The 26,511-nt window shown below is 39.7% G+C and overlaps 2 protein-coding genes across 2 annotated transcripts in view; one reads left to right on the top strand and one right to left on the bottom strand.

The window, feature by feature from the left end:
- Nucleotides 1–3,879, bottom strand: part of PDHX (pyruvate dehydrogenase complex component X) — a 76,514-nt gene extending 72,635 nt beyond the window's left edge. The window contains exon 1 of the mRNA XM_007129530.3: nucleotides 3,708–3,879. Within this exon, the coding sequence (XP_007129592.2) occupies nucleotides 3,708–3,861 (154 nt within the window). The 5' untranslated portion in view covers nucleotides 3,862–3,879. The remainder of the gene's footprint in view (nucleotides 1–3,707) is intronic.
- A 149-nt stretch (nucleotides 3,880–4,028) lies between these two features.
- APIP (APAF1 interacting protein) lies at nucleotides 4,029–23,270 on the top strand. Its single transcript, XM_024119068.2, has 7 exons — nucleotides 4,029–4,287; nucleotides 11,726–11,826; nucleotides 16,150–16,198; nucleotides 17,378–17,495; nucleotides 19,154–19,289; nucleotides 21,997–22,164; nucleotides 22,965–23,270. The coding sequence occupies exons 1-7, from the start codon at nucleotides 4,231–4,233 to the stop codon at nucleotides 23,062–23,064; spliced, it is 729 nt and encodes a 242-aa protein (XP_023974836.1). The 5' UTR covers nucleotides 4,029–4,230; the 3' UTR covers nucleotides 23,065–23,270.
- The last annotated feature ends 3,241 nt before the right edge of the window (nucleotides 23,271–26,511 follow it).

The raw sequence follows: 26,511 nt of genomic DNA, 5'->3' as shown, positions 1-26,511 counted from the left end.
AAGGACTTCAGATTTCATTCTGAGTTTAATGAGAAGCTCCTGGAGGGTTTTCAGCAGAGGAGTAACATGATCGGATTTATAATTTAAAAGCAGCACTCTGAAAGCTGCATGGAGAATGGCCTGTACTGGGCCAAGGGTGGTGGTAGAGACATCTATCGGGACACTCCTGCAATAATCTAGATTAGAGGTGGTGGTAGCTTGGACCAGTCTAGTTGGTAGCAGAAGTGGTGAGGAGTGGTCAGATTACATTTAAAAGGTAGAGTCAACAAGAATTTCTGATAGTTTGGATATGGCATATGAAAGTCAGGAGTCAAGGATGACTCGAGTTAGGAGTACAAGTAAAAAAAACCCCAAAATCCAAATTAGGTGCCATAGCTCCAAAAAGAACGTTTTTCTTTCGATAAAGAGTGCCCCAAAAGCCTACATAGACTTGATAGCTATTCAAATGTAGACAGAAAAATCCCATTAAAAATCAGGTCAGTTATAAAGAGCCTGTGCTTACTCTTGTGCAAAGCACTGGCCTAGGGAAACAACCCAAGGAAACTACATTTGATTCTTCCAAGTGTAGAAACTACACTTGCTCTCTTCCCCTCTCTTAGCATGAGACCTACCATACATACACACACAAGCCAGGACTTGATCGTATCAGTGCTAAAGCTGAGGCATCAATATAAAGTGTAATGACTGATGGGTGAGTCAGGTGTGTTGGGGAGGTATCTCCCATCTGCCCTTCCACATCTACTCATCAACCCTCCCCCATACTACTATATGGGCTACATCAACAGGCCTCCTTGCTTTGGCCTCCAGTTGGGTTCTGCCAATGGGCAGAATAAGCAGGAAGACTGAAAGGAGAGAGGAGAGTGAGGTCAGGACATTTTTCCCCCCAGCCCCCTCCTGGTAGGGTTGCCTGGCCTGGCTGGATCCTTTAACTGAAGGGCACAGCTCCATCAGAGATCCTCCCACAGGCTCCCTCCTCCCCAGTTCCAGGAAGTGCTCCCTTCCCATGCCTCTTCAAGCCAAGGGGTGGTCACAGCACCTTACTCAAAACAGCCCATTAGTACAGCACCATCTCTACACCCTAAATTCACAAAAATAGTCACTTATAAAACTCTCCTCAAATTACCCATTTCTAGAGTGCCATCGATTCCCTGCCAGGAGCCTGTAAAAAGATTTAAGAGGGTGGCATTGAAGTAACAAGAAAAATTTCAAACCACAAGGAAGGTCACTCCATTTGAAGGAACAATATGAGCAAAGAAAGGAAAGAGAAGTACAGATGTTTAGGTAAAGGTGAATGACCGGATGAGCCTAAATGCACAAACTTAACCCAAACCCAAATCTGAATCAAAATTTCCAAATTACTGCCTTTGTTGTAGTCACTTGTGTAAATGTATCCAAGAGTCATTTGTTTATAGTTCGAACCCCTATATTAAAATGCACCTTTCTTGTTCTCAGATATGGCAAATACCCTTGCAAAGTAGCACAATTATTTTCTGTAGGAAATGACCAAAATGTTCACGGTAATAGCCTGGAGACTAGGTGGCATTTACAGATAAATTACAGGGAGATCTACAAGTTCCCTGGAATCACATACAAAAGTTTGCATGTATGCATTTTTCTGAAGAAGTGGTATAGCTTTTATCAGTTTTCAAATAGGTTTATGCCTCTCTAAAAATCAGTGCTAGTATATTCCCAAAGAAACTCCTGAATTTAAATTTACCAACCTTAATTCTTCCCTAGAAATGTTTCATTAACACAAGAAAGAACTTGATTGAAGAAAAGTATCTAGTAGATCACCAGCTATAGTAAATGTACTGCTTACCAAGTACAAAAAATAAAAAGAGTCACCATACACTCCATTTTGTTTACAGAATCTGTTGATTCCTTCATACACTTAGTACTGAACGATACATTTATAAAGAGCCTGCTGGAATTGTAAGGTATGTCAGAATGGCTGCAGAACTATTTTCTCTGGGTGAAATAAACCAAACACTTCAGAAGAGGTTTCAGCTTGCAATATCGGTCTTCTTGGTATTAAACTATAAAATTTAAATTCTACATGAATCCCAGTTTATTCTGCAATCTTGGAACAAGAGCAAAAAGAAATCACCACTCAAGAGTGTAGGAAAAGAATGAACACATGCATAACAGTTTGGGGATTTACACATTTTTTCGTAAAGGCAAATGATGTTCAAGACAACAATAAGGTGTGTTTAAGAGTATGTCATCTTAGAAACTTACAGAGAGGTCAGTGACATATACTTTAACTCTTAAATGGTCTTACCATCCTTTATACACAGTCTGGAATTTTAGTATCTTATTTAAAATACTGATATCATGACTGTTGCTGAAATACCATTTCACAATGTAGATATTACCAGAATATCTCACTTCTTAAAAAAAAAAAAAGGTCTCATCACCGGATCTTAAAACCTCAGTGCACTCATCTTAACATTAACTTCGTGTTACATTTTTTTCTGAGCCTCAAGTAGCTCAGAATATGTAGGCAATGCCTACTGCACCTAATTTTTTATATTACAATTCATCCTGTGGAGTGACTGAATGATGCGCAGGTAATAATACACTCAGTACCTGCCCGCCACCCATGTGAAGAAAAATAATGCCGGGCACTCTATATTACATAGTATTAAACACTGTTAGAATTATGTTAATTGTGTCAATACCACTCTTTAATGACAGCTTTCCATAATAAATTTTGTGAACAAAGAAGAATTTCAATGACTATCCAGTTCTACAAGGGTTAAGTCATAACCCACTCAAGTTGCCCAGCCACAGTGCGACCTGAGAGGAATTCAGGATGAAGCACTCTGCTTTGGATAAACAGGCCCTTAGATAGTTCGAAGCTTATCTCAGGAAGAATTTCAATGACCCTGGATTCTTACATCTTCCTATTCGTAGAAATATACTAAAACCATTAACATGAGATATCTATTCTTTGTGATTAGCAGTAATCTTTTACCAAGATATATGCTTGACTGTATGTATTTCCTAGACAAAAAATTCATATACCATCTGGCTTCCCCACTACCTCTGCAGAGCAGTTCCTCGGAGCTGAGTGGCTGTCTCCCGGCTATAATCGTCAGTAAGCCGCTGAATAAAACTTAAACTCACAACTCTTATGTTGCATATCTTTAAGTCGACACCTTCTTGATAAGATTCCCCTCCTATATTTTCACTCTTTCAGGCTCATGTTTTGGTTAAACATTCTTCCCGACCTATGTCTAAATGGCTGGACATTTACAAATTGGGTCCTTTACCATTGTCGTCGCGTGGAGCAACCAAAGTGGCCTCGAAGGTCTCCCAATAGATACAGGTCAGGAGAATGAATAAAAACGGCTAACGGTGACGTTTGAATCTCAACAAACTTGGTTAACCTAACAACTCTAAAGAAACCTGAAATGTGGCTGGGAAAAGGCCTGAGAGATGCCTCACAACCCGAATTCCAAGGCAAGGTCACGGAGAAGCCATATCAACCAGACGGCTAGGGACGGAATCAAGTTCTCCTAGTTTCCCCAAAAGCCCTTTGCGGCATGCAGTAGGCCAAGTCAGCAGACTCCTCCCCGAGAAAAAGCCAAGGGAACAGTGAACACCTGGCAACTCACACCCAGATGCAGGCCTTCAATCAAAAAGCTCCAGCCCCAGGCCCATTGCTCAGATACACAGAAGCTGAGCGAGCCCCAGCCACTCACCCCGCAGCCATTGCGTGCTGTGAAACCATCTCCAACTAGCTCCACGGCCGACAGACCACGCAGCAGCCCCCTTAACCAGCCCTGGGCTTCGGAAGAAGCCCAGGAGGCAAGGCAGCAACCGCGGATCACAGCCTAGCCTCCAGGAGGCCGCCATCTTCCCGGTCTTCTCCCGGGCTGCCCTCTGCACAGCCTGATCGCCCAGTCACCAAGGCCCTCTCAGGCCCCGCCTCCCACCCTGTTGGACCCGCCTCCTGGACGCCAGCCGCCCCTCTGAGCCTTGGATTCAAGCTCTTCTAGCCCCGCCTCCAACGGCTTGGCCCCGCCTCCAGGTCAGGCGGCTCCACGGTTGGGTCTCCAGGCAGCGAGGCCCTCCCAGGCCCGCCTTTCGCCTTGTCCGCCCCGCCCCCGGGGTGCCCTCAGGGCCGCCTGATTGCAGTTCGGCCCTTGCCGTGTTAACCCAGGCGGAGCGCCAGAAGCAAAGCCGTGAGAAGGTTGGAGGACGCGCGTACCCCTCGTCCGGGCCATGTCTAGCTGTCACGCTCCGGAGGGAGACTATTGCTCACTGCAGTGTCGCGCGCAGGTAGGGGCGGGGCCACCGGTGCACTCTATTCCCAGGAGGCGAGGCGGCGGCGCGGCGCGGCGGCGGAAGCGGGGTGCAGGTCGGGTGGGGCTTCAGGCCGGTCCGGACGGGACCCCCGCGCGCCGGCGCTCCCGTTCCTCGTGCAGACCTGAGGCCCCGGGCCCCGAGGCGGGCCTCCTTCCAGCGCTGAGATTCTTTGATGGCAGGGGTTGGGCACCAAACGTTGAAAAGGGAAAAATAACGGAGGAGAGCGTCGGGCGTCTTTCATGTGTTTCAAAACAACTTAACATGAAGACAGACCAAGCTGGGAAACGTGAAGCTCTGGAGTGGAAATGAAGCTAAGTCTGTGCTCTCGAGCTTCTTTTCTGCGCCCTGGCTACCAGCCCGACGTTTGCCTTCCAGTAGATAATCGGAAACGTACGCCTAGCCAAATCTGCGGACTGTAGCCGGCACTTTTCATCTGCACAGTTGCTCTTTGCCTGTCTCGGTTTAGATTGATTATGGGATGATCGTAAAAAGGATTTTTCCTTAAGCAGAAGTCAAAGGAAAATCCACCCTCTGGCTGCACATAACTTTTCATTCACTTCTGCGCACCAAGAATTTTATGGAACACCCACGTGCTCAGGGTGGTGATTAAGACAATGGCCTGGGGTCTGGAGGAGAGCTAGACGAATAAACAATTACAATGTGAGAAGCCTTGCTTAAGAGACAGGGAAAGTCCTTATTCCTCCTGTTATTCTCTTTCGGGGCTGAACGTCCCAATTAAAAAGTAGTAACATGACAGATTTTATTGGGAAATACTTGTCAACCACTATCATGTGCGAATAAGTGACTTAACACAGATTAGCAAAGTCCCTTGTTTGTTTCCTTTTTCCCACTTATTACAGTTTATTTATTTTTTCCTCTTTTCACTGCCAACTAAAAATTGTCGCACACTGTCTGCCTCTACAAGGTTTAGGTCACTATCTACTGGAGTGGTTGACCTTCAGCACACCCTGAAAGGAGTTCAGAGAGGAGGTAGGAATGAGATACTCTAGGAAGAACAGGACTTCAGATAGTTATTTATTTATTTTTTTTTCAGATAGTTATTTTTAAGAGAACATATTATGAGCCCAATTTCTTGCATCTTATATCTAGAAAAGCACTAAAAGGATTAATGGAGACATCTCCTCGTGACCAGCGGCAGACTTCTTGTGATTAACAGCAGCCATCTGCCAAAATGTGTGCTTGATTCCATGTAACCCCCCTTCACTAAAATCACATCTCTACTGACTTCCCCCCCACCCCACCACTTCGGAGCAGTTCCTCAGAGCTGAGAGGCTCCCTCCCGGGTTATGGTCCTCATTTTGCCCCCAATTAAACTTAACTGTCACATTGTGCATTTTTTTTTCAGTCAACATCGTTTTTTTTTAAACTACCCCCTAGAGTATAAACTCCATTAGTGCAGAGACTTTTATCTTGTTCATGGCTGAATTCCCCGGAAGTGCTTGGTACATAGACACTCAAGGAATACTTATGACTGGTATCACTACCCACTTAGCTACTCAGCCAACTGAAACTTAGAATTCCTCTAAGCCTTTCTTTTTTTCAGTCTTCTCACCCAAAGCCCATCCTTTCTTTTTAACTTCTTAATTATCTTCCCAATCCATCTCCACCATCACCACCTTACAATTTCATTTTGAAATTATTTCCACAGCCTTCTTCTGGTCTGATCTTTTGCTTCCTTGGTTGTCACCCTTCAGCCTCTTCTCTTTATTGCCGCTGTAGATATATTGCAAAGGCAAAGTATGATCCTATCATCTTCTACTTAAAACTACTCAGCAGTTATCAACCATCTATAGCATAAAGTGCAAACTCCTGTGCATGGCACGAAAGGTCCTTACCGTCTTTTTCCCTCCCCCCTCCATCCCATAGAACCTAATTCCGGTTCCAGGTACTCAGAGTTCTCTCTGACTGAAATGCCCTTTCTCCTCTTCACCTACCTGCATACTGTGCCATCCTTCATTAAAAGTTAGCTCAGCATCCCTTCCTCTATGAAGCTTTTCCTGCTGCCCCCCACCAGTAACTTCTGTTCCCATAATGCCCTGGACCATCTTGTTTTATATATTGCTTTGTCATTTCACAGTTAACTTCTTTACTAGAGTTTGAGCCCTCAAGGGTAAGGATTTTCTCTTACTCGTATTTATTTCTTCAGGGCCTTCAATAAAGGTTTGTTGAATGAATGAATGAGAGGGCTATATAATAGTTACCAAAAAAAAGGTACACAGTGCAAATGCCATGGCACAGAGTTTGAGGAAGGATCACTTCCTGCGGAGAAGATGAGAGAAGGAATCATAGGGGAAGTGGGTAGGAAGCCTGGTGTAAAGGCTGACAAGCAAGAGTTTGACCGCTAGAGGTGGGATAATTGGAGATCCAGTATGAGCAATAACAGTGCAAAGAGAAAAAGATGTGTTCTTGGCTGGCAAGAAAATGTGTCTTAGTCATCTATTGCTGCACAGCTAGTATCCCAAAACTTAGGCTTAATGCACAATCATTGTCTCACAGAGTTTCTGATGATTAGGAATCCAGGAGAGTTTAGCTCAGGGTTCTGGCTCAAGGTTTCTCATGAGTTGGCAGTCAAGCTGTCAGCTGGAGCTGCAGGTATCTCAAAGCTTGACTGCAACTGGGATCTGCTTCCAAGCTCACAAAGTTATTGGCAGGCCTCTGTTCCTCACATTTTATTGGCTGGAGGCCTCAGTTCTTCGCTCTATGGCCTTCTGCGTAGGCTGAGTACCCTTACAACATGGCAGCTGGATTCCCCCAGAGCAAGGTGATCCAAGAGAGAGCAACCAAGACAGAAGCTGTGGGCTTTAGTAACCTGCCATCAGAAGTGACATACTGTCAAGTCTTAGTCTGTCTTCACACATTGTACCGGGCTGGTACAATGTGGGATGGAACTCTACACGAGGATGTGAATACCAGGAAGCAGGGATCATTAAGAGCCATCCTGGAGGTTGATTACCACAACTAGGTTGACTAGAACTGAGAGATGTATGTAAAAAAGTGAAAGAAAATATGTGAAAAGTTAAATTGGAGCAAGAAAGCAGATGGACTTAAATAAGAGACCCGGGGGGTGATATTTGAATATTAAATGATTTGAGGAAGGGAGTTCAGTGATCAAAGTAGTGTTATTATTTTAGTACTAATAATAGAGTGAAGGGTAAGCTGGAGAAGAAAGAGAAGAAAAAGGAGAAATTGTAGGCAAGGAGACCAAATAGGAAAAGATAACTTTAATCCTCCCCAGGTATGTGTCCGTGAGAGCTTTTACTCAATTCTTGCAGAATAAGAAAAATAAGGACCATGGTAAAGTGAATTTCACAAAATTAATTGCATTCATTTAAAGGACTATGTTTCATTCCGACATTATCCTTCCTACTCTTTTTATGTTAAAAATGCACTTTCTTTTTTGAAAAATGTGATAATGGATGGTTAAATATAACCAATGTCATTAACTGGTAACCTTATGTCAGTCCCTAAAATTTAAAAAACAGCAATAAAAACTACCGGCCTTGAAATTCAGAAGTCTAGGAATCACTGATCCAGATTATTATTTATTTTATTTTATTTTATTTGTTTATTTTTGGCTGTGTCGGGACCTCATTGCTGCGTGTGGGCTTTCACTAGTTGCAGCGAGCGAGGGCTGCTCCTCGTTGCAGCGCGCAGGCTTCTCTTGTTGCAGAGCACGGGCTCTAGATGCACGGGCTTCAGTAGTTGTGGCACTCAGGCTCAGTAGTTGTGGCTCGTGGTCTCTGGAGCACAGGCTCAGTAGTTGTGGCGCACGGGCTTAGTTGCTCTGCGGCATGTGGGATCTTCCTGGACCAGGGCTTGAACCCGTGTCCCCTGCATTGGCAGGCGGATTCTTAACCACTGCGCCACCAGGGAAGCCCCCAGATTATTAAAATAAGGACACTGATAGCCAGAAAGGGTCACAGACTCGCCGCAGTGGGGTTCAAAGCTATTGGGGGTCAAAGCTAAAGCCAGCCTCCTTGTCTTCTGATTTCTAGTCAGTGCTTAACTGGTAAGAAGAGTTTTTAAGTGTAGTGAAGGTAGGAGGGAGAAATAGGGCTTTGAGTGGAGGTGAAGTTGCAAAGAAAACCAGTATGCAGAGAGGAGAATGAATCAGAAGTGCAGAAGGAAACAAAGACCAGAGAAAGAGAAAATGCTGACACCTTGACTGTGCCTGTACGCAGTCCATTCTTAAGCCAGTGCGAGGAAAAATTCTGCAAGACTGAAATGATCAAAAAAGACTACTAGGTGTCTTGGGGCTATCTTTTTTTTTTTTTTTTTTTTTGTGGTACGCGGGCCTCCCTCTGTTGCGGCCTCCCCCGTCGCGGAGCACAGGCTCCGGACGCGCAGGCCGCTCCGCGACCATGGCTCACGGGCCCAGCCGCTCCGCGGCATGTGGGATCCTCCCAGACCGGGGCGCGAACCCGGTTCCCCTGCATCGGCAGGCGGACGCGCAACCACTGCGCCACCAGGGAAGCCCTTGGGGCTATCTTTATGCTATTTTACAGGTCTGTGAATTGTAGAATGCTGACAGTAATGCAGATGATTATTTTTCATAGAAATGCAAGTCGTGTTATAGAGATTCAACTTATTGCTGCAGCGGATATTGTCCAGTTTTTCTATAACATTTATTTGTAAATCCAGGATTCCTGATTATTTTTATGTGTGTGTGTTTTGAATTCTCTTTGGACACCGTTGTATCATCTTTTTGGTTCCCTCATTTAGTTGATGGGCTAAATACATGTGACATGTGTTCATTTTATGTTTGTAAGAGTCCCTTGGGAAAACCTCTATCTGAGAAATAATGCCTCTGTTATGCTTAAATTGAAAGAAAAGGTGGGGGAGGGGATTAGAGCCATTGTTGGCTGTGAGCAGGTATCTCAGTGACATTCGAGGCTGATTTCCTTAAAATAACTAGATTGAAAAATTGGGGAAATGAAGTATTGATTCAAAAACTGTTTAGGCTTTAGTGTTTTGAAAGTATATACAAAATACTGTTAAATGTTTCTTCCTCACTGTATGGAACCTCTACTGTAAGAAGTTGGTTGTAATCCATCTTTAGATATGTCTTTCAAAATTATTATTCTAACAGATCTAACAATAACAGACAAGTAATATTGACATTCGGGGAAGAGCTAAATACTAACTAAACCTTTTCTTTCTTGTGAATTCTTATTAAAATGCATATTTTAATTTTTACTTTTCTTATCATTCTGGATAACTTAAATGACTGCATTTTTACTAAATATATCTCTGTTGGTTCCTGCTGCTAAGTGATTATTTTTCTTGAAATTGTAATTTTGTGGGTTTGAACGATTGAATGAAACTTTATCAACAACAGCTGCCTTACCATTGTTATTCCTGTAGCATGAAGCAGGCTAATTGTTCTAATACCTCAGTAGTGGAAAGACAAAAGGGAAAGGGGAGCCCTTAATAACAGACTGTTTTCTATAATGTGTGCAACTGTGCCCTGCAAGTTGATGGTTAAGGATTGGAAAACTGCAGGAGTCTTCTCATTAGCTGTAATTAAAATAACACTTATATCCCTAAAAAAGGAAATAGCAAATTATACAGGGCATGGGTAATTTTGGCTAGATTTCATAAGGAAAGATATAAGAAAGACCAATATAACTTTATTTTAAATTTTAATTCAGGAATTTTTAACTCGTTAAAATGGGAAGGAAACGAATGTTGACTGTGTCACACATTGTGCTTCATGCTTTGTATCCATTATATCTCATTTTAGTCCTCATAATGTTCTTATTTAATGGATGAGTAAACTGAGGCCCAAGGTCACGTCAGCAATAAATGGTGTAATATGGATTTGCCTTTGTGTCCATTAACTCCTAAGCCTGTGTTCAATCAGAACTTTTAAAAAATGTCAACATTCTCATGTTTATAATTTTATATTTTTAAGTCTACTCCATCAAATGATCATTCGTAGTACTGATCTAAAATAAAATGTGTATGTAAAATATTAACAGTGAATTTGGGAAAATATCATAATTTCAGAAATCCAATTAAATAGCTGAAAATTTAGTCTGTTCAGTAATCCCTCTTTGGACTCAAAGATGTTTTTTCCCCCATTACCCAGTGCCAAGATTTATATATGCAGGTTTGCTAGCTGTGCTTGTCTGCACAGTGTGACTACTTCTTGTTCACTTTCACCTGGAGGGTATAGCCCTTTGGGGTCCCATGCATATGTAGGGATTTTCTATTAGATACCCTATTTTGAGCACACCCTAGGTTTTATCTTGTGTTTCTAGTGACATGCATAGCTATCAAAATTGAAGAGGTCACCAGAGATTTGCAAATACCTTCAGGGAAATTAGGGCTTTGGATCTCACTTCCCTCCCAGTTGGACTCATTCTCATTTCTTTTATGGCTGTGAAACCTTATTTTCTTGCCAGCTCAGCAGTATAATTTGAAATATTTTTTGAATGACTTATTCAGCAGTTTTACTTGTTTTCAAGGTAAGGGTTGTATATTATACTGCCAAAATGGAATTCATTGTATTTCTTTATTATAGTTTTTGTTTTCATTAATTTTAGCTTTAAAAAAGAGGGGGAAATGCCTTGTTTTGTTTTCTAAAGAAGTAATCATTAGACATATAAAAGTAAGGCTCTTATTTCAACTAGATTTATCGTACTGATTATTTCACCATTTATACAAATATGGAATCATTATATCGTACACCTGAAACTAATATAATGTTCTATGTCAATTATACCTCAGTATAAATAAATAAATGAATAAGGCTGAGTGTTTATCCCAACATATATCTTCATAGGATTGGGCCTAGAAAGTATTAATTATGATTGTTTCTGAGTGCTTTTTATATTATTTTCTTGACTTTATAATTCCATAATAAGTATATATTGCTTTTGTAATAAGAGAAAACAATACAATTGCTATGAAACAAAGGACATTTTTAGAATAAAAATAAAATTGAACCAACACAGATAATCAACAAATAACTAACATAGTATATCATGTATATCATGCCTTAATTGAATAAGATGTTATGTGTAAAGAAATTTTCTGGACAGACTGAAGCATGTTCCTTTCAGCACTAGATCCTATTTTATTTCAGCCATTTCAGTAGATACTTTGTAATATAATCTGGGCATTTCTCCACCTTGTTCTTGCAGCCTGTTCCATAATATTAGACTGTATGGCCCTGAATAATTCCTGGTTGCAAAATAATATAGTAGATCCACATTCCAAACATTAAAAACAAAATATATTTTGTAATAATTTTCTCCCTCACCATACCCTCTCTATGGTAGATTTTCTTAAACTTCCTTAAATTGGTTTCTTAATAGAGATATCATCTAGAATAGTCATTTGACAAAATAATGTCTATTTTAGAAATCATTACCTTCTTTTTAAGGACAAGGAACATCCAAAATACCTGATCCCAGAGCTCTGCAAACAGTTTTACCATTTGGGCTGGGTCACTGGGACTGGAGGAGGAATTAGCTTGAAGCATGGGTAAGTTTCTGGCTGATTTCATTTCTGAGAATTCTCCATATAAGTAGACCACAGAGAGCCTAACATGTATTATGTTCAAAGAACAACCGATGATCAGTTTTATGATACTGAAGGTATTTAGTTTCTAAATAGAGAAATAGGTATTTGCATAACTGAATGGAATAAGTGTTCAGATGTTGCAGATATAATAAATATCTAAGGATTTAAGAACCATAATTTCTAATCAGAATAATTTGGTCTCCAGTCCATGGAGTACCAAAGTTAAATAACATGTTGCTGGGTATGTTCGTATGTCTGGAACTACCAAGGGTCCCCTCTGGATAGACAGGATTTGTTTCAAAGGTTCAGATACATATTTTAAAGTCACTTAAATACAGATTACTAACCACCTAAAATTCTAAAAATTATATTTTTTTGAGTCCAGAAAAAGGCAATATGCCTTTCTAAATGCATGTATCATTATTAATGGACATAGAACCTGCAGGTCCATGTTGTTCACAGGACAAAACAAGAGGTACTGGCCTTGAAACAGAAGGAATGAATAGTAGTTAATTGTTCTTTAGACTTAATCACTGTCTTTCCTTTAAGAGGGTGAAGAAATAAGTAACCTACTAACAATGAAAATAGAGGTTGTGGAATCTCACTCTCTTAAGTGTTTCTGGAACAGGATTAATGTATTTGTTCCTGAAATATTTTAGGAATAATATTGTCTGGAGGCTGAATGTTAAAACTGAGTAACTTGATTTATTTCTTTATCCTAATGCACTTTCTTTAACAAAATTGGATTACTACAATATTTATGTAATGTTGAATTGTTTAGAAAAGAATGGAATGTAAAATACAATCAGAACATTTTGAACAAAGGGGATTTTATGGCATACCACAAGATGATGCCATTGAAATTTCATCTGCTTCAAATTACCAAGGAATTCATGAAATATTAATTAAACTGTGGGAAATGACAGGAGAGCCCTTAGTCAACAAATGTCATAGTTCATGTGTAGGGAGGCTCTCAGTCTGGAAACGTCCTGTTCCACATGGTATCAATTCATGGGACATCCGTCACGTGCGTCCTCTCTTACCATCAACCCAGTGCTATTGTGTCAATCAGCATTTTGCAGGTTTTCAAGTTATTTTGCCAAATCTTTCAAGTTGATCTGTTCACAGCAAAGTTCTATAATAACAACACTTGTTGTTGTTTCATTTATTCATTTAGGAGTTGAGTCCTAGTAATTTGGTCTCTCACCTGTATTACTTATAATAAATTATATTCTAAACATTGCCTTTAGTTAACTGCTTTTTTTTTGCATTTGCAGAAATAGTTTGTATATGTACAAAAGAGAGCTTTCTACCAAACTGAGTTAAAATAACTTTTTCCAACTGGCTCTTAAAAAAAACAGCTAAGTTAAAAATAGAATGCAGGTAAGGGACCATTGCAGATCTCAAGAGGGAATTTTTTTGATCATGAAGACATAAAAGACTATGTTCTTTGTAAAACTAAAATTCTTTGTAGAACCATGCACTAAAATTATGTATGGTCACCCTAAAACACTCACTGGCACCTCTTAAAATTAATTGGCTTTATGGCACTACAGTTAATTTATAGAGAAGTTGCATTGTGTTTGTAAAATGCTTTTTCCTCAGCTTCTTAATTGGTGAGGAGCCTCCTGGAGGTCACAGGTGAAAACAGCCACAGTTTTATGGCACTGTATTTGGAATCTTACTAAATTTTTGCTTTACAGAGTAAAATGGGTAATTTGTAGTAACATGTTGAATTTTCTCCCTAATATTTAAATGACTTCAGAGACCCATATCAATAATTTTATCAGCAATATTATTCTCATGTTAGTGAAAGTCTGGTTTTCTTTATCTGATGCTTAGAGCGAATACATTTGGAATGAAGCACAAACCCAATCGATTGTGTTTCCAGAATAATTCTAGCAGTAAGCCCTTTGGGGAATATGAAATTATTTACTGATTCCAACCTACTATCCAACTGATAGTAGGTTCCTACTATCAGTTCAGCTTATGCTACTGGTGTATGGTGCCAAAAGTGTATATAATAAAAAATAGCTTAAGACACATATAAGAGTTAAATCAGAAGGAAGAAATGGAGGACCAAGAAGATAACAGTAATCAAGGCAATTCCAGAATACCGAGCAGCCATTGTGCTTAGGCTGGTTTCCTGTCTTTCACAGCATTATATTTTTATGTGTCAGAGACACTAATCCTGTTGTATGCTATTAGAATTAAAATTAATAAACCTATATTGTAGATAAGATAATTGAATCATAGTAAGGTTTAAAGGATTTTTTTTAAGTAAATAAAAATAGAACATGTATTATAAACTCTTATGTTTTGTTCCCCTGCTCACCACATTGTGAAAGAGCAGGGAGTATGGAGAAAATAAATTCTAAAACTTAATACCTTGAAACTCAAAATGCTTTTGTTTGTGGCTTACAGTACCAAGTAAATACTTCACTTTTAGTCTTTGGCATGGTTCCCTCCTAAAATAAAAGCTCTGACATCTTTGTATTAATATTTTTATCCACGTATCTCCTTCTTTGTAGGTATACTTTTTTCTAAAACCTATTTAGCTAATCTTTTAATTACTCAAAGTTGACCAAAGTCTAAACTGATTTCCATTTTATAAAGGCAATCATAAAAATAGGTTTAGCATACCAGGGAATTCCCTAGCGGTCCAATGGTTAGGACTCCACGATTTCACTGCTGAGGGCACAGGTTCAATCCCTGGTCGGGGAACTAAGATCCCACAAGCCATGCGGCATGGCCAAAAAAAATGAAAAGACATTTAGCATACCAAATTATTTGAACAAACTGAATAAAAACCCTGGATTTTCCCACTTTGTAGGTGGAGTTTATTTACCAGCAGACTGTTTCGAACTTTATTTGAGTCTGTTCCCAGGACTGAATAAATATCTCCACACACAAGAAGACCTACAAGTCCACTTACCAGCGGAGGTGACTGGACTAGGTACCACACATGATTCTAGAGTCTCTTTCACGTTACATGAGGACAAAAGATTTGGATCCCTGGTATTTATAAGGGGCCGTTTTAACAGTAATGATCCCTATGTGTTCCCACTGGTTCCAGAGGAGTGCCACTTTATGGTTTTCTTATGCAACAAAGTTCTAAAGCAATAGCTACTTTGTGAAAATGAATGCTTGAAGAAGCTTACTCTGCTTTGGATTTCACTCCCATTATCAGGCATTTATTTCCTAGACCTTAATTTACCAGTAGATCCTTAAAGGAACTTTCTTAATTTTTTGTCACTTCCAAGTCTATAGGTTTATTAGTAACCCCAACTTTGACAGCTCAATTCAGTATAGGCAGTCACCCTTATTTTCACTGGGAAACAGTTAATATTTATTCAGTGTCCCTACGTCCGTGCCTCAGTGGCAGAAGCTGGAGCGTGCAGGTGCTGGTATTTCCTTCGTTTGCATTATGTGGCAGTTCTTTAACACCCTCTGTCAGCAACTGAAACTGATACATGAGCCAAAGGACCTTTGTTGAGGGTGGAGAGAATTTAGAGAAGATTTTAGATTAATTTCCAAATCAAGTTTGAAAGCACCTTGTGCTAAGTGGTACTGCTATAGCATCTCTCTTAGCACAATGTGCTGTGTAACAGAGAGATCTCCAGATGTAGCCATGCCTTTTATATGTCTAACTTTCTGCAATTGTTCTGGCTTTGTTACCAAATATTTTCACAAGATAGAAGTGTTTTTCAATTAGGAAGCATATACTGTTCCACCCAAAAAGTAGCCCAGTGTTAATGCTGTAATTTAACAAACCATCCAGCAGAGGTCTCTGAGCGTCATGTTTTATAATAAGAGCATTTCAAACAATAAAATTAACCCTGATTTCTTGCAAGCAGAGATCTACTCCAAGTGAGCATATTTCCCCTGATTGGACTTTAGAATAACTGTGTTCCATGTATAGTAAGATAAACTCTGCTTATTCATGCTTAAAGATGCTAAAGACTTATGTTTTCAGATTTTTATTTCCCCTAACCAGATAAAAGCCTGGTTACCATTGATTTTGCACCATAAAAAGAAATAAAGAAATATATATGAAAATGTAACAAAAGCAACTATCAATATTTTACTGTCACCAGCATTATAAAGAAATTAATTTGGTATTCTTTCTATACAGCCTACACCATTAATTAAATAAAGCAGATATTTGTATGACTTGATTTATAAATATCATTAATGATTGGACTGCAAGGGTACACTTTTCTTTTTGCAAAAGCAGAACATTAGAGTTAAGTAAATACCAATTTCTGTATTTTGTGTTACCAGCAATGAAATCTACATTGCTCCTTCAGGAGTGCAAAAGGAACGGATTCAGGTATGGTAAAGGGATCCTTCTTAAACCCAAATGTCTGTTCTTCTCTACTTGATTATTGTTTTGTGAAATGGAATTAATATTAAAAGAAATCTTAGTTTTGAAGGGAGATTATATTGTGATAATTTAAATAACTAATCAACAAACATTTGTTAAGTAACTATTAAATTTTTTTAAGGTGGTAAGTATCCTGCTTGCAACCAGGTGTTTTGAATTCTCATTCAGCCTCTAGAGGGCAAAAGTGAATAGTACAATCTTAAGTCATAATAAAAAATGATTCTAACTTTGCAGCATTGTAACACCGTCTTTATCAGGCTAATAGGGTAATCAGATTGGTGGTCTCAAATGGACCAAACTGATTCATATTTAATAATGGCAAAGCTCTTTCAATGTAAAGTTATAAAACGTTGTTTCAACATTTTGAGAAGACCCATTCTGTATTAATGCTAGAATAATACCCAGAATAGAGTTAAAACAAGCACATAATACTTAATTCTGTCTAAGGCATAGTGCTTCATTAATAAAACATTTATATTGTAGTTTGTAATAAACCCTAGCAAACGAAAGTTACAAGTCAGAGATATGCATGTATTACTAGGAAAAACCTGTGGATCTGCATAATTCCTTAGAACTTTAAAAATAGAGTACGTCATCAAGATTAACATTTCTGAGTACCAGTTAAGTTTCTCAAGGGATAAGAAAATTTTACTCTGTATTTTTCCTCTTATATTATGAAATGTGAAAAAAATTATAACACCCATTCTAAAATGATGATTATATAGTCTCTCTGAAATATAGTTGTGAAATTACATGGAAAAGCTGAGAAACTAAGTTGATGAAATGACATCAGCATCATTACATGCATACTAAATTTTCCATATCACTTTTTTCTTCAAATTCTAAAGGTCGATTTTTTCAACTTTCTTGAGATGATTTTTATTAGTAGAAAACATTTTTTTATTTCTCAAAATGGCTAAAAAATTTTGAGAAACTATAATTATATAAATATTTTAAATGTGAGTTAAATATGTATATATATTAGCACTGTTTATATATACTATATATAAATGGAAGTGTGTATATACACACACACACACACACACACACACACACACAAGAAAGGGGACATTTTTAATTGATATTGTATAAGCCTTCTTTTTTTCTTTTTCCCCCTCTAAATAGCCTGAAGACATGTTTGTTTGTGACATCAATGAACAGGACATAAGTGGACCTCCACCATATAAGAATCTTAAAAAAAGCCAGTGTACTCCTCTTTTCATGAATGCTTACACAATGAGAGGTAGGCAGAAAATGTATTCAATGTAAAGAATATTTGCAGAGTAGGCTCCTGTAAATAATGGCAATTATTGTTGTAGTTCACAGTTCTTGAATACCTGCTATGTGCAAGGACTTTAAATATGTTAACTCATTCAGCCCTCACATCAGCGTCTGTGGGAGGTCCATTATTACTTCACTTTATATATGAGAGGACAGAGGCTCTGGGAAGATTTTCCCAAAATTAACAGCCAGTGAGTACTGGGGCCAGAATTCCAACCTAGATCAATATGATTCCACTAGATTGTCAAATTAACCAACTAAATATTATATTTACAATCCAATTCCTACTCTTAGCTCAGAGTTATATCTCTGGGAACTTGTAGTAGAAGTTAATCAAAATACAAATGAGGGGGCTTCCCAGGTGGCGCAGTGGTTGAGAGTCCGCCTGCCGATGCAGGGGACGCGGGTTCATGCCCCGGTCCGGGAAGATCCCACCGGCCGCGGAGCGGCCATGGCTCACGGGCCCAGCCGCTCCGCCGGCGGGGAGAGGCCACAACAGTGAGAGGCCCGTGTACCGCAAAAAAAAAAAAAAAAAAAAAATTCAAATGAGGGAAAATCATGCCCTTTTCTTCACTTCAGTGGGAGTGATCCTCTTTTTTGAAAAATTTACTTTATGATAAAAATAGGACTCTTACTTTAATTCCCAGAAATTGTGGTAGAAAACCAACCTGGAAAGGTTGAACCTAGAGGACAATGTAAAAATAGGAAAGTATAACTGAAGTACGGGCTCAGCCTTAACAATGAAGTCATTAGGACCATGCTTTAGTATAGCCCCTGAATAAAATCAATATAGAGTTAGTAATCGTGCCATGTGCTGTTCCCAGACATTATCAGCTACTACTGAAAGGATGAAACTTCAGCAACAGATTCTAACAGCATGAAGAATCTTTCCTAGCAAAAAGCTAAATAAACTGCCCATTGCAAAAATAGCCGTTACTGAGTTTTATAGCATACAAATTCTTTTTTAGGTAAATCCCTTGCATCTATATCTTAAAATCCCTACCATCCCCTTATGTTACTAAGATATGGCCTACACTATGAAGCATATCTTGGTGATTAAGGGTCAGACTAAACTGGGTTCAAATCCAAGTTCTTCAACTACTGTCTGTAGTTGGACAACGTAGTTAAATAACCATGGACATATTATTAACATCTCTGAGCCTCATGTCCTTGACCATTAAATGGGGGAGATGGTTGTTGTGATGATACGAAGAGATAACATCTATAAAGGGGATTTGCCCAGTGCCTGGCACATAAGAATCCCTAATTGAGTGGTAGTAGTATTATGATTATGATCTCCACAGTCATTATAGTTGTACTTCAGACCATCTAAAGGATATTTCTTGAGCATGTATAAAGTATCATGCATTGTCCTGATGCTGGATAAAGCTTAATTTTTTTTCTTTTTGCTTTCTGACTTCTCTATCAGTAGTTCTCTTTCCTATCTTCCTTTCTCCCCTCCTACCCGCTGCCAACTTATTATTCCATGCCAAGAAAAACAAGTCCAAAGCCATATACAAATAAGTGTGTGTGTTTGTGTGTATATGTGTATGTATTTTTTTATTTAAAAGGTGCAATTTAGTTTTCACTGAGCATGTAACTGTATTCTTCCCCCTCCAGGAGCAGGTGCTGTGATTCATACCCACTCTAAAGCTGCTGTCATGGCCACCCTTCTCTTCCCAGGAAGGGAGTTTAAAATTACACATCAAGAGATGATCAAAGGAATAAAGAAATGTACCTCGGGAGGGTATTTCAGGTATTTTCCTCTATTTTTTGCTTAAATAATTTGAACGGTATTTCTCCTTCTTGTAATAAACAGGATACTGATCTTTTTATGTATTTAATGAGATGTTGTAGATCTGTGTTAGATAGTATCTCCCTTAATATTATACTTCCAGATCTCTTCTCAGTGACACAAATCAGATGCCTCCCCTCCTTTTCCCCATCCCCAACCCAGCCTTGGTAAATTATTGCCAACATGAATAATTAAATGTTTGTCAGAGTAAAATGCAAAAATCCTGGCTGAGATATCTATAGAGATGGAAAGAGTGTTATTCCTTTATTGAAGAACCCCAAGAGCAAGCTCTCCTCACCTTCACTTTGTCTTCAGGAAGTTTCAGCTCTGACTAAATCTTATGCTTCATTTTGATTTCATGTAGTATTTCTGGAATATTTTCATTTTAAAAAAAGTTTTATAATTATTTTAATTAAGTAGATCTCTATATGTTTATAATTTTTCAGCGTGGAAACTGGCATAGATAGTATAGAACAGAGGCCTTCTCGATAAAATCAGCTAAATCCACCAGCCCACAAAAATGTAGCAATTATTCATCAATCTAGAATACAGTGACATGAAGAAACACGTTCCCAGGGCTCAGGGACAGGCTCGGCATTTTGTTTGAATGTACAGGCATTCTTGTTCCTGAGCCTTCACCCTTCCCAATTTCCTAAAGGGGCTGAATCCACTTTACCTTGTTTAGAGGAAAAGGGTGCCAGTTTTTCTAAAGTGTTCTTACAGCAATATCTTACTGTTACTGCACATAATAGACTGTATGTGTTTAAACTAGTGTGCTGAGAAGTTAATTGGACTTGATTTTAGTTAATATTTATTGTGTGCCTAAAGCATTCCTCAGCACTGGGAAACACCTATTTACAAAAGTTAAATATTTAAATTATGAAAGTGTACATACTAAAAAAAGCATAGCCGCATATTGCCTTTTCCATATCTGGGTCTTGAAGGAGAGGCATTATGTGTGCTGTCAATCTCATCGGCATTTGATTGCTTTGGTGAAGAAATAAGAATAGGTCAGAAGAACGTGTGAAACGGTGGGTAGAGGAGCAGAGAACAATAGAGAGCCTTTGGAATTTTGTGGCAAAACGAATGACATGAATGAAAAGATGTCATTTGTTATGCATCACAACGTGTACACTTTATATATTATTTTGAATGTCTCAGAATTTAAAGAGTACAAAGTTTTTTGACATGCTTCTGCAATTCTGTTGGGACCTGGCTGGGAAATCAGTAACAGGGTCATTATCACAGCTCAGGGGCAGTGATACTTCATCAGTATTTGGGGAGAATCCCAAGTGTCCAGTCAAAAGAAGGGGCAATAAAAGGTGGATGAGTAAGAAAGGATGGAGTTTTTACATTTTCTATTCTACTTTTTAAATTTTTAAGTCCATCTTAAAAAAATTATAATAACTTTCAAATGCCTAATTCTTATCAGGGGAGGTTACCATGTTAAATATAATTGTTGTACCTTTTGGATGCAACATGCCTATGGTAGAGTGAAAAGAATACTGTTTGATGGTCAAAGGACTACCCTGGCTCTGTTCCTCAGGTCTTATTTTGCTGTGAATTATTTTGCACCTGGAGATATTTCTGACTGTTCGGTATATGGTAGAAGAAAATATAAGTTTGTGGTTCTCCTGGCCAATACTAGGAAAGATTTGGGACTAGCAATTTATTCCTTCCACATTTAAGGATATTTTATAATTACCTCTATTTTACTTAAGTGAAATAATGGGCAACCTTGTACTGTTCCTGATAATGGTTGGCCAGGTTCTTTATCACATGACAGCTACTCAGTCTATACCTTCCCTAAAGTAGTAACTTCTGATAATATATGGATAGAACTTATTTTGGTTAAGTTTAGCCATCACAGAGGTAGTGAAAAAGCAGATGTAACATTAACAAGGCAAGAGAGATTCATGTTAAAAGGAAAACATGTCTTGAGTTTTGATTGGTTATAAATGACCTCACAAATAGACATAGTTTTACCAGTAACAAGCTATTTGCTTAAATATTACTGCAGAAACAAATATGAAAAATGCATATTCTGATTTCATCACACGTACTTACTAAAAATAAGGTAAAGAAGTTCTAATGTCACAGATTTGAGAACGTTCTGAAAATATTGTCATACCTTTAATAGTTAGCTCCAAAAGGTTTTTGCTATCCCAGGGCCATAAACCACACCTGCATTTATTTATTTGTCTATCCAAGACACTTTTGGGTCCTGCAGAGATAGAATAGAATGATTTTATATCGCTGGGAAATTCCTGCTTTAATAAGTAGTTCAATTGTTAATCCTTCCTATGCTTCTAATTCTGAAATTTATCATTTCTCATCTCCTGTTAAAACTACTGTGATTCTCTATCCTTCAGGGAAATACTTGTATGATCTTGATAATTTCTTTGTTAGGTTTTGGTATCCTGTACAAATTTCTGCCACTTATACTTAGGATTGGAACAATGCCTGCCAAATTCCCAAGGCGTCTCTTGATACAGTTGTTTATACAAGATACACAGAATAACATGCAACATCTTGTTCCTAATTTGGAGTGGCTTTTCAGATATAAAGACAACGTCTAACTTGTTATTTGAAAAAATTATAAATTTTATATATGAATACCTTTATTTGTTTTGAAAAGGAAAGCAAATGGCTTGTTTTGTCTTAATAGATATGATGATATGTTAGTAGTACCCATTATTGAGAATACACCTGAGGAGAAAGACCTCAAAGAGCGAATGGCCCGAGCAATGAATGATTACCCAGACTCCTGTGCAGTACTAGTCAGACGGCATGGAGTCTATGTCTGGGGAGAGACGTGGGAGAAGGCTAAAAGCATGTAAGTGTAAACCGAAACCAAAGAACGTCTGGGGCAAGTCACCACACTCTAAAAGAGAATGAAATATGTTTTATGATTGAAAACGGAGTATGATTTTTTTGTGTGTTACTGGTCAAATTGGTTTAAATTTAAATAGTTTATCATTAATTATTTCTAGATATTGTATTTGTATTATATATTCTTTTGTTAAGAAATATTTTTCAGATGAGCTGTTATTTGGCAAGGCACTATGCTCTTTGATACAAAGAAGGAGATACAGATCTTGTTCTCTGAGTTGAGGGCTAGAATAAAGCTAACCCAAGTCGCATAAAGATTTGCTATATTTATTTCAAAAAACGGCACATAATAAAAAATTTAGGGCTTCCCTGGTGGCACAGTGGTTGAGAGTCCGCCTGCCGATGCAGGGGATACGGGTTCGTGCCCCGGTCCGGGAGGATCCCGCATGCCGCGGAGCGGCTGGGCCCGTGAGCCATGGCCGCTGAGCCTGTGCGCCACGTACCGCAAAAAAAAAAAAAAAAAAAAAAAAAAATTTAAATTTACATAAGTAGTATATTTTAAACTCCCTTTTATTTCCTGAGAAGTGTATAGTATGGTGGCATGATTCAGTATGATTCCGTGTTTTAATAATGTTGGAGACAAACTAAGAAACTTTGCATAGAATTGAGGAAAGAAAAAAAAAATCTGCTAGGAACAGAGTTAACCTGATGCAGAGGAAAAATGTGATTGTTAGGATTGGAGAACTCTCTTTTCACTGAACACTTTTAGTTCTTTTTGCTTTTATTTATTTATTTTTTTAACAGGTGTGAGTGTTACGACTATTTATTTGATGTTGCCGTATCAATGAAGAAGGTAGGACTGGATCCTACACAGCTTCCCGTTGGAGAAAATGGAATTGTATAAGCCAAGTGGAAGTTTATTACACGTAGAGTCAAAGCTCATCTTAATTATTACTTAAATGACTCGGGTATTTTTTTAAATGAATTGAAAATTTCCATGAAGCTATTGATTTGTCACTAAATGCTGTAGATCTTCTGACACTGGATGATATTTGCTTATATTCTCATATTTTAAATGGCAATACAATGGAATAAAAATTTTATAATGAATGTTTTTGTGTTTATTTCTAAACCCCTTAACAGCAAAATATTTTCCTTTAATTTTTTTATATCTACTCCCAGAGAATTCCTATTACTCTTTAAAGTTGTTAGGATAATAGAATTCATTGGAAAATGTCCACTTAATTATAGAATGAGCATTTTCTTATTTTAATATTGGTATCATAAATTTACATGAAAAGTCAAGGACATATATATCCCTCAGTGTTGATGTCAAAACAATTTTATAGATTTCCCCTATATGCTGTAGTGCTTCCCTTTATTGTAACACAGGGCACTCATCTTATATTGGGATCTGCTGTAAAATTCAAATCAAGTGATATTAACTCAAACTCTCCTAGCCAGATAAACTGTGACCAACCCAGAGATGTAATCAGAATGCTTTTTTTTAACGTAGCCAAAAGCAACATCATCTTGATCTTAATGTTTTATTTGGTTAATGCTTTTATTTAATTAGGAGAGAAAGTAATACACCATCTCCTAAATTATAACTTCATACACCCCCTTCTCGGTTTATCGTCTTGAACCATTTGAGTTCATTTACCCCAGTTCTTTCACTCCAGCAAGTCTTTAACCTCATCCAGACTTCCAGTCCCTTGATCTTCCCATTTGTCATTGTCCATGACTCCTTTCATATCCTTGCTTCCTTCCTTATGAAGCATAGATGATGGCCCAGCATTTTCACCACTTTATTGGAAACATCCTAACCCCCTTGTATCTTACCCCCCAATCATACTCACCTGGCAAAACCCACAGTCCTTGTGAGCCAGTTACTTGGCACCTGTACCAAAGCAGCAAAGCCTGATTGGAAAAAGTACACAGCTATGTTAACTGATCTCACTTCAGATTTATGACCACACCTCTCAGGTGGGCACTCCATGCTGCCAAACAAACCTACTACACTTCCCTAGTAAGTTCGTTTTCCCTACCTGGTGACTATCTCTCCTCACAGCTTTATCTATCTGACATCAAATACCCAATCTTCCTCCCCCCATCACTTCTCAGACGGTAAACTCCTCACACTTTCAGAGATAAGTAGATTCATTCCCAAGAACTAACAAGTCTTCCCATTTCACGTTTCCATCAACCTTCTTGCCTTCAGCCTTCTTTGCCTCTTTCCTTCTACCGAATTCTAAGTTCGTTCTTCCACTTATGCCTTGGATCCAATGTCCGCTGACCTTCTCAAGGGCTTTGGTTTCTGCAAAGATCCCCACATTTGTCCCATTGCTTTCTTGCGTTGTTAATTTTTTTTTTTTTTTTTTTTTTTTTTTTTTTTTTTTTTTTTTTTTTTTTTTGCGGTACGCCGGCTTCTCACTGTTGTGGACTCTCCCGTTCCGGAGCGCAGGCTCCGGACGCGCAGGCCCAGCGGCCGTGGCTCACGGGCCCAGCCGCTCCGCGGCATGTGGGATCTTCCCGGACCGGGGCCCGAACCCGTGTCCCCTGCATCGGCAGGCGGACTCTCAACCACTGCGCCACCAGGGAAGCCCGCGTTGTTAATTTTTTACCCTCTTCCACTGGTATAAAAACATGCTGTAATACCTTTCACTTTAAAATACACAAACCTTGCTTTCAACCACCCTTCAGCTAACTCCAGCGCCTTTAGAGCAAAGCTTTTTGAGATCGTTATCTGCTTTTCTGTCGACTTCTGTTCTCTCCCTTGCTCCTTGACCCACTCCGATCCACCCGCATCACAGCCACTGAAACTGCTTTACCAAGAATGAGAAATCCCCCGCATCCTCATCCTTTCCTTTGCTTTCTTTGCTCTGAGTGAAACCTGTCTCTCCCCTGGGGATACAGTTTCCCCTGAAGCTGTCAGTGGTGGTGGTTTTCACTTCCTCTCTTATCCCTGGCCGTGGGGTGAGTGAATTCCTTGGACACTAAATGTCTTTCCCCTCCTCCTTGTTCCATTGTACTCAGCAAACCGTCAGTCACAGATGATTCCAGCCCTCTTCTGACTCCAAACCCATACCCGTGCGCCTTAATATGGCTGAAGGGAAACAGAACCATGTCAAGGTCAAGTGGGCCTTTCAGGCCGCTTGTGAATTTTACTTTGTTACCCTGGTTTCTTCATTCCCCTCCTCCCCTCGACAACTGTTTCTCTCTTCAAACTTCAAACGCCTCCCTGCATATTCCCTCTTGGCTGATGACCTTGACTGCTATGTCCCTGAAAAAAATAGAAACCACCCAGAAAGAACTTGCTTCCTCCTCTGCCTGCATATACTCTCGTGAGGCCAGCCTCTCCCCTTAAGCAGTAGATCTCCTCCCAATTCCAAAAACGATTTCCCAGTTTCCTGGTGTCTTCCCCACCTTAACTCCATCCTTCCAGTCGCCCAGGCAGATAATCTTAGCATCCTGCTTGGCGGTTTCTTTCACAGGCTACATCCAGCTAATCAGCAAATCCCGTCAGCTTTAACATTGAGACTAGTCTCTAAGCCAGTGGTCCCCAACATTTTTGGCACCAGGACCGGTTTTGTGGAAGACAATCTCTCCACGGACCGGGGGCGGCAGGAGGTCGGGGTGTGGGAGATGGTTCAGGCCGCTGTAATGCGAGCAATGGGGAGCGGCAGATGACGCTTCCATCGCTCGCCCACCGCTCACCGGCTGCTGCGTGGCCCAGTTCCTGACAGGCTGCGGACCGGTACCGGGGTCCACGGCCCAGGGGCTGGGGAGCCCTGCTCTAAGCTTCTCACTGCATTCACTTGCCACCTGGCCCAAGGCCCACCATTTCTCACCTAAATTATAGCAATTGCCTCTTAACTAATTTCCCTGCTTCGGCCTTTGCTCTCCACCCTCGTCCCGGGTCCCAACAGTGTCTGCTCAACACAGTACCCTGCATGGTGTTCCTCTGCTCAAAACCCAGGCTTCCTGTCTCACAGTGAAGGCTCCGATCCCCCCTCGCCTCATTCAGTCACCCTCCTCCTCACCTACTCTGCTGCAGCCACTCTGGCATCCTCCTGAGTCTACAACTTTCCAGGCACTTTCACACGTGTTCTTCCCTCTTTAAACCTCTTCCTCCAGACGCCTGCCTCGCTCACTCGCTCTGCTCGTTCAGGACTTCACAGATCACCTCTGTGCTGTCTTACCTGATTATTTGATTCTTTTTTTTTTTTTTTTTTTGCGGTACGCGGGCCTCTCACTGTTGTGGCTTCTCCCGTTGCGGAGCACAGGCTCCGGACGCGCAGGCTCAGCGGCCATGGCTCACGGGCCCAGCTGCTCCGCGGCCGCGGCATGT

Source organism: Physeter macrocephalus, chromosome 16 (genome assembly GCF_002837175.3).
Source record: "Physeter macrocephalus isolate SW-GA chromosome 16, ASM283717v5, whole genome shotgun sequence".
In the NCBI taxonomy this organism is placed as follows: domain Eukaryota; kingdom Metazoa; phylum Chordata; class Mammalia; order Artiodactyla; family Physeteridae; genus Physeter; species Physeter macrocephalus.
Note: the sequence above shows the minus strand (reverse complement) of the source record. Positions and strands in the feature narration are given on the sequence as shown.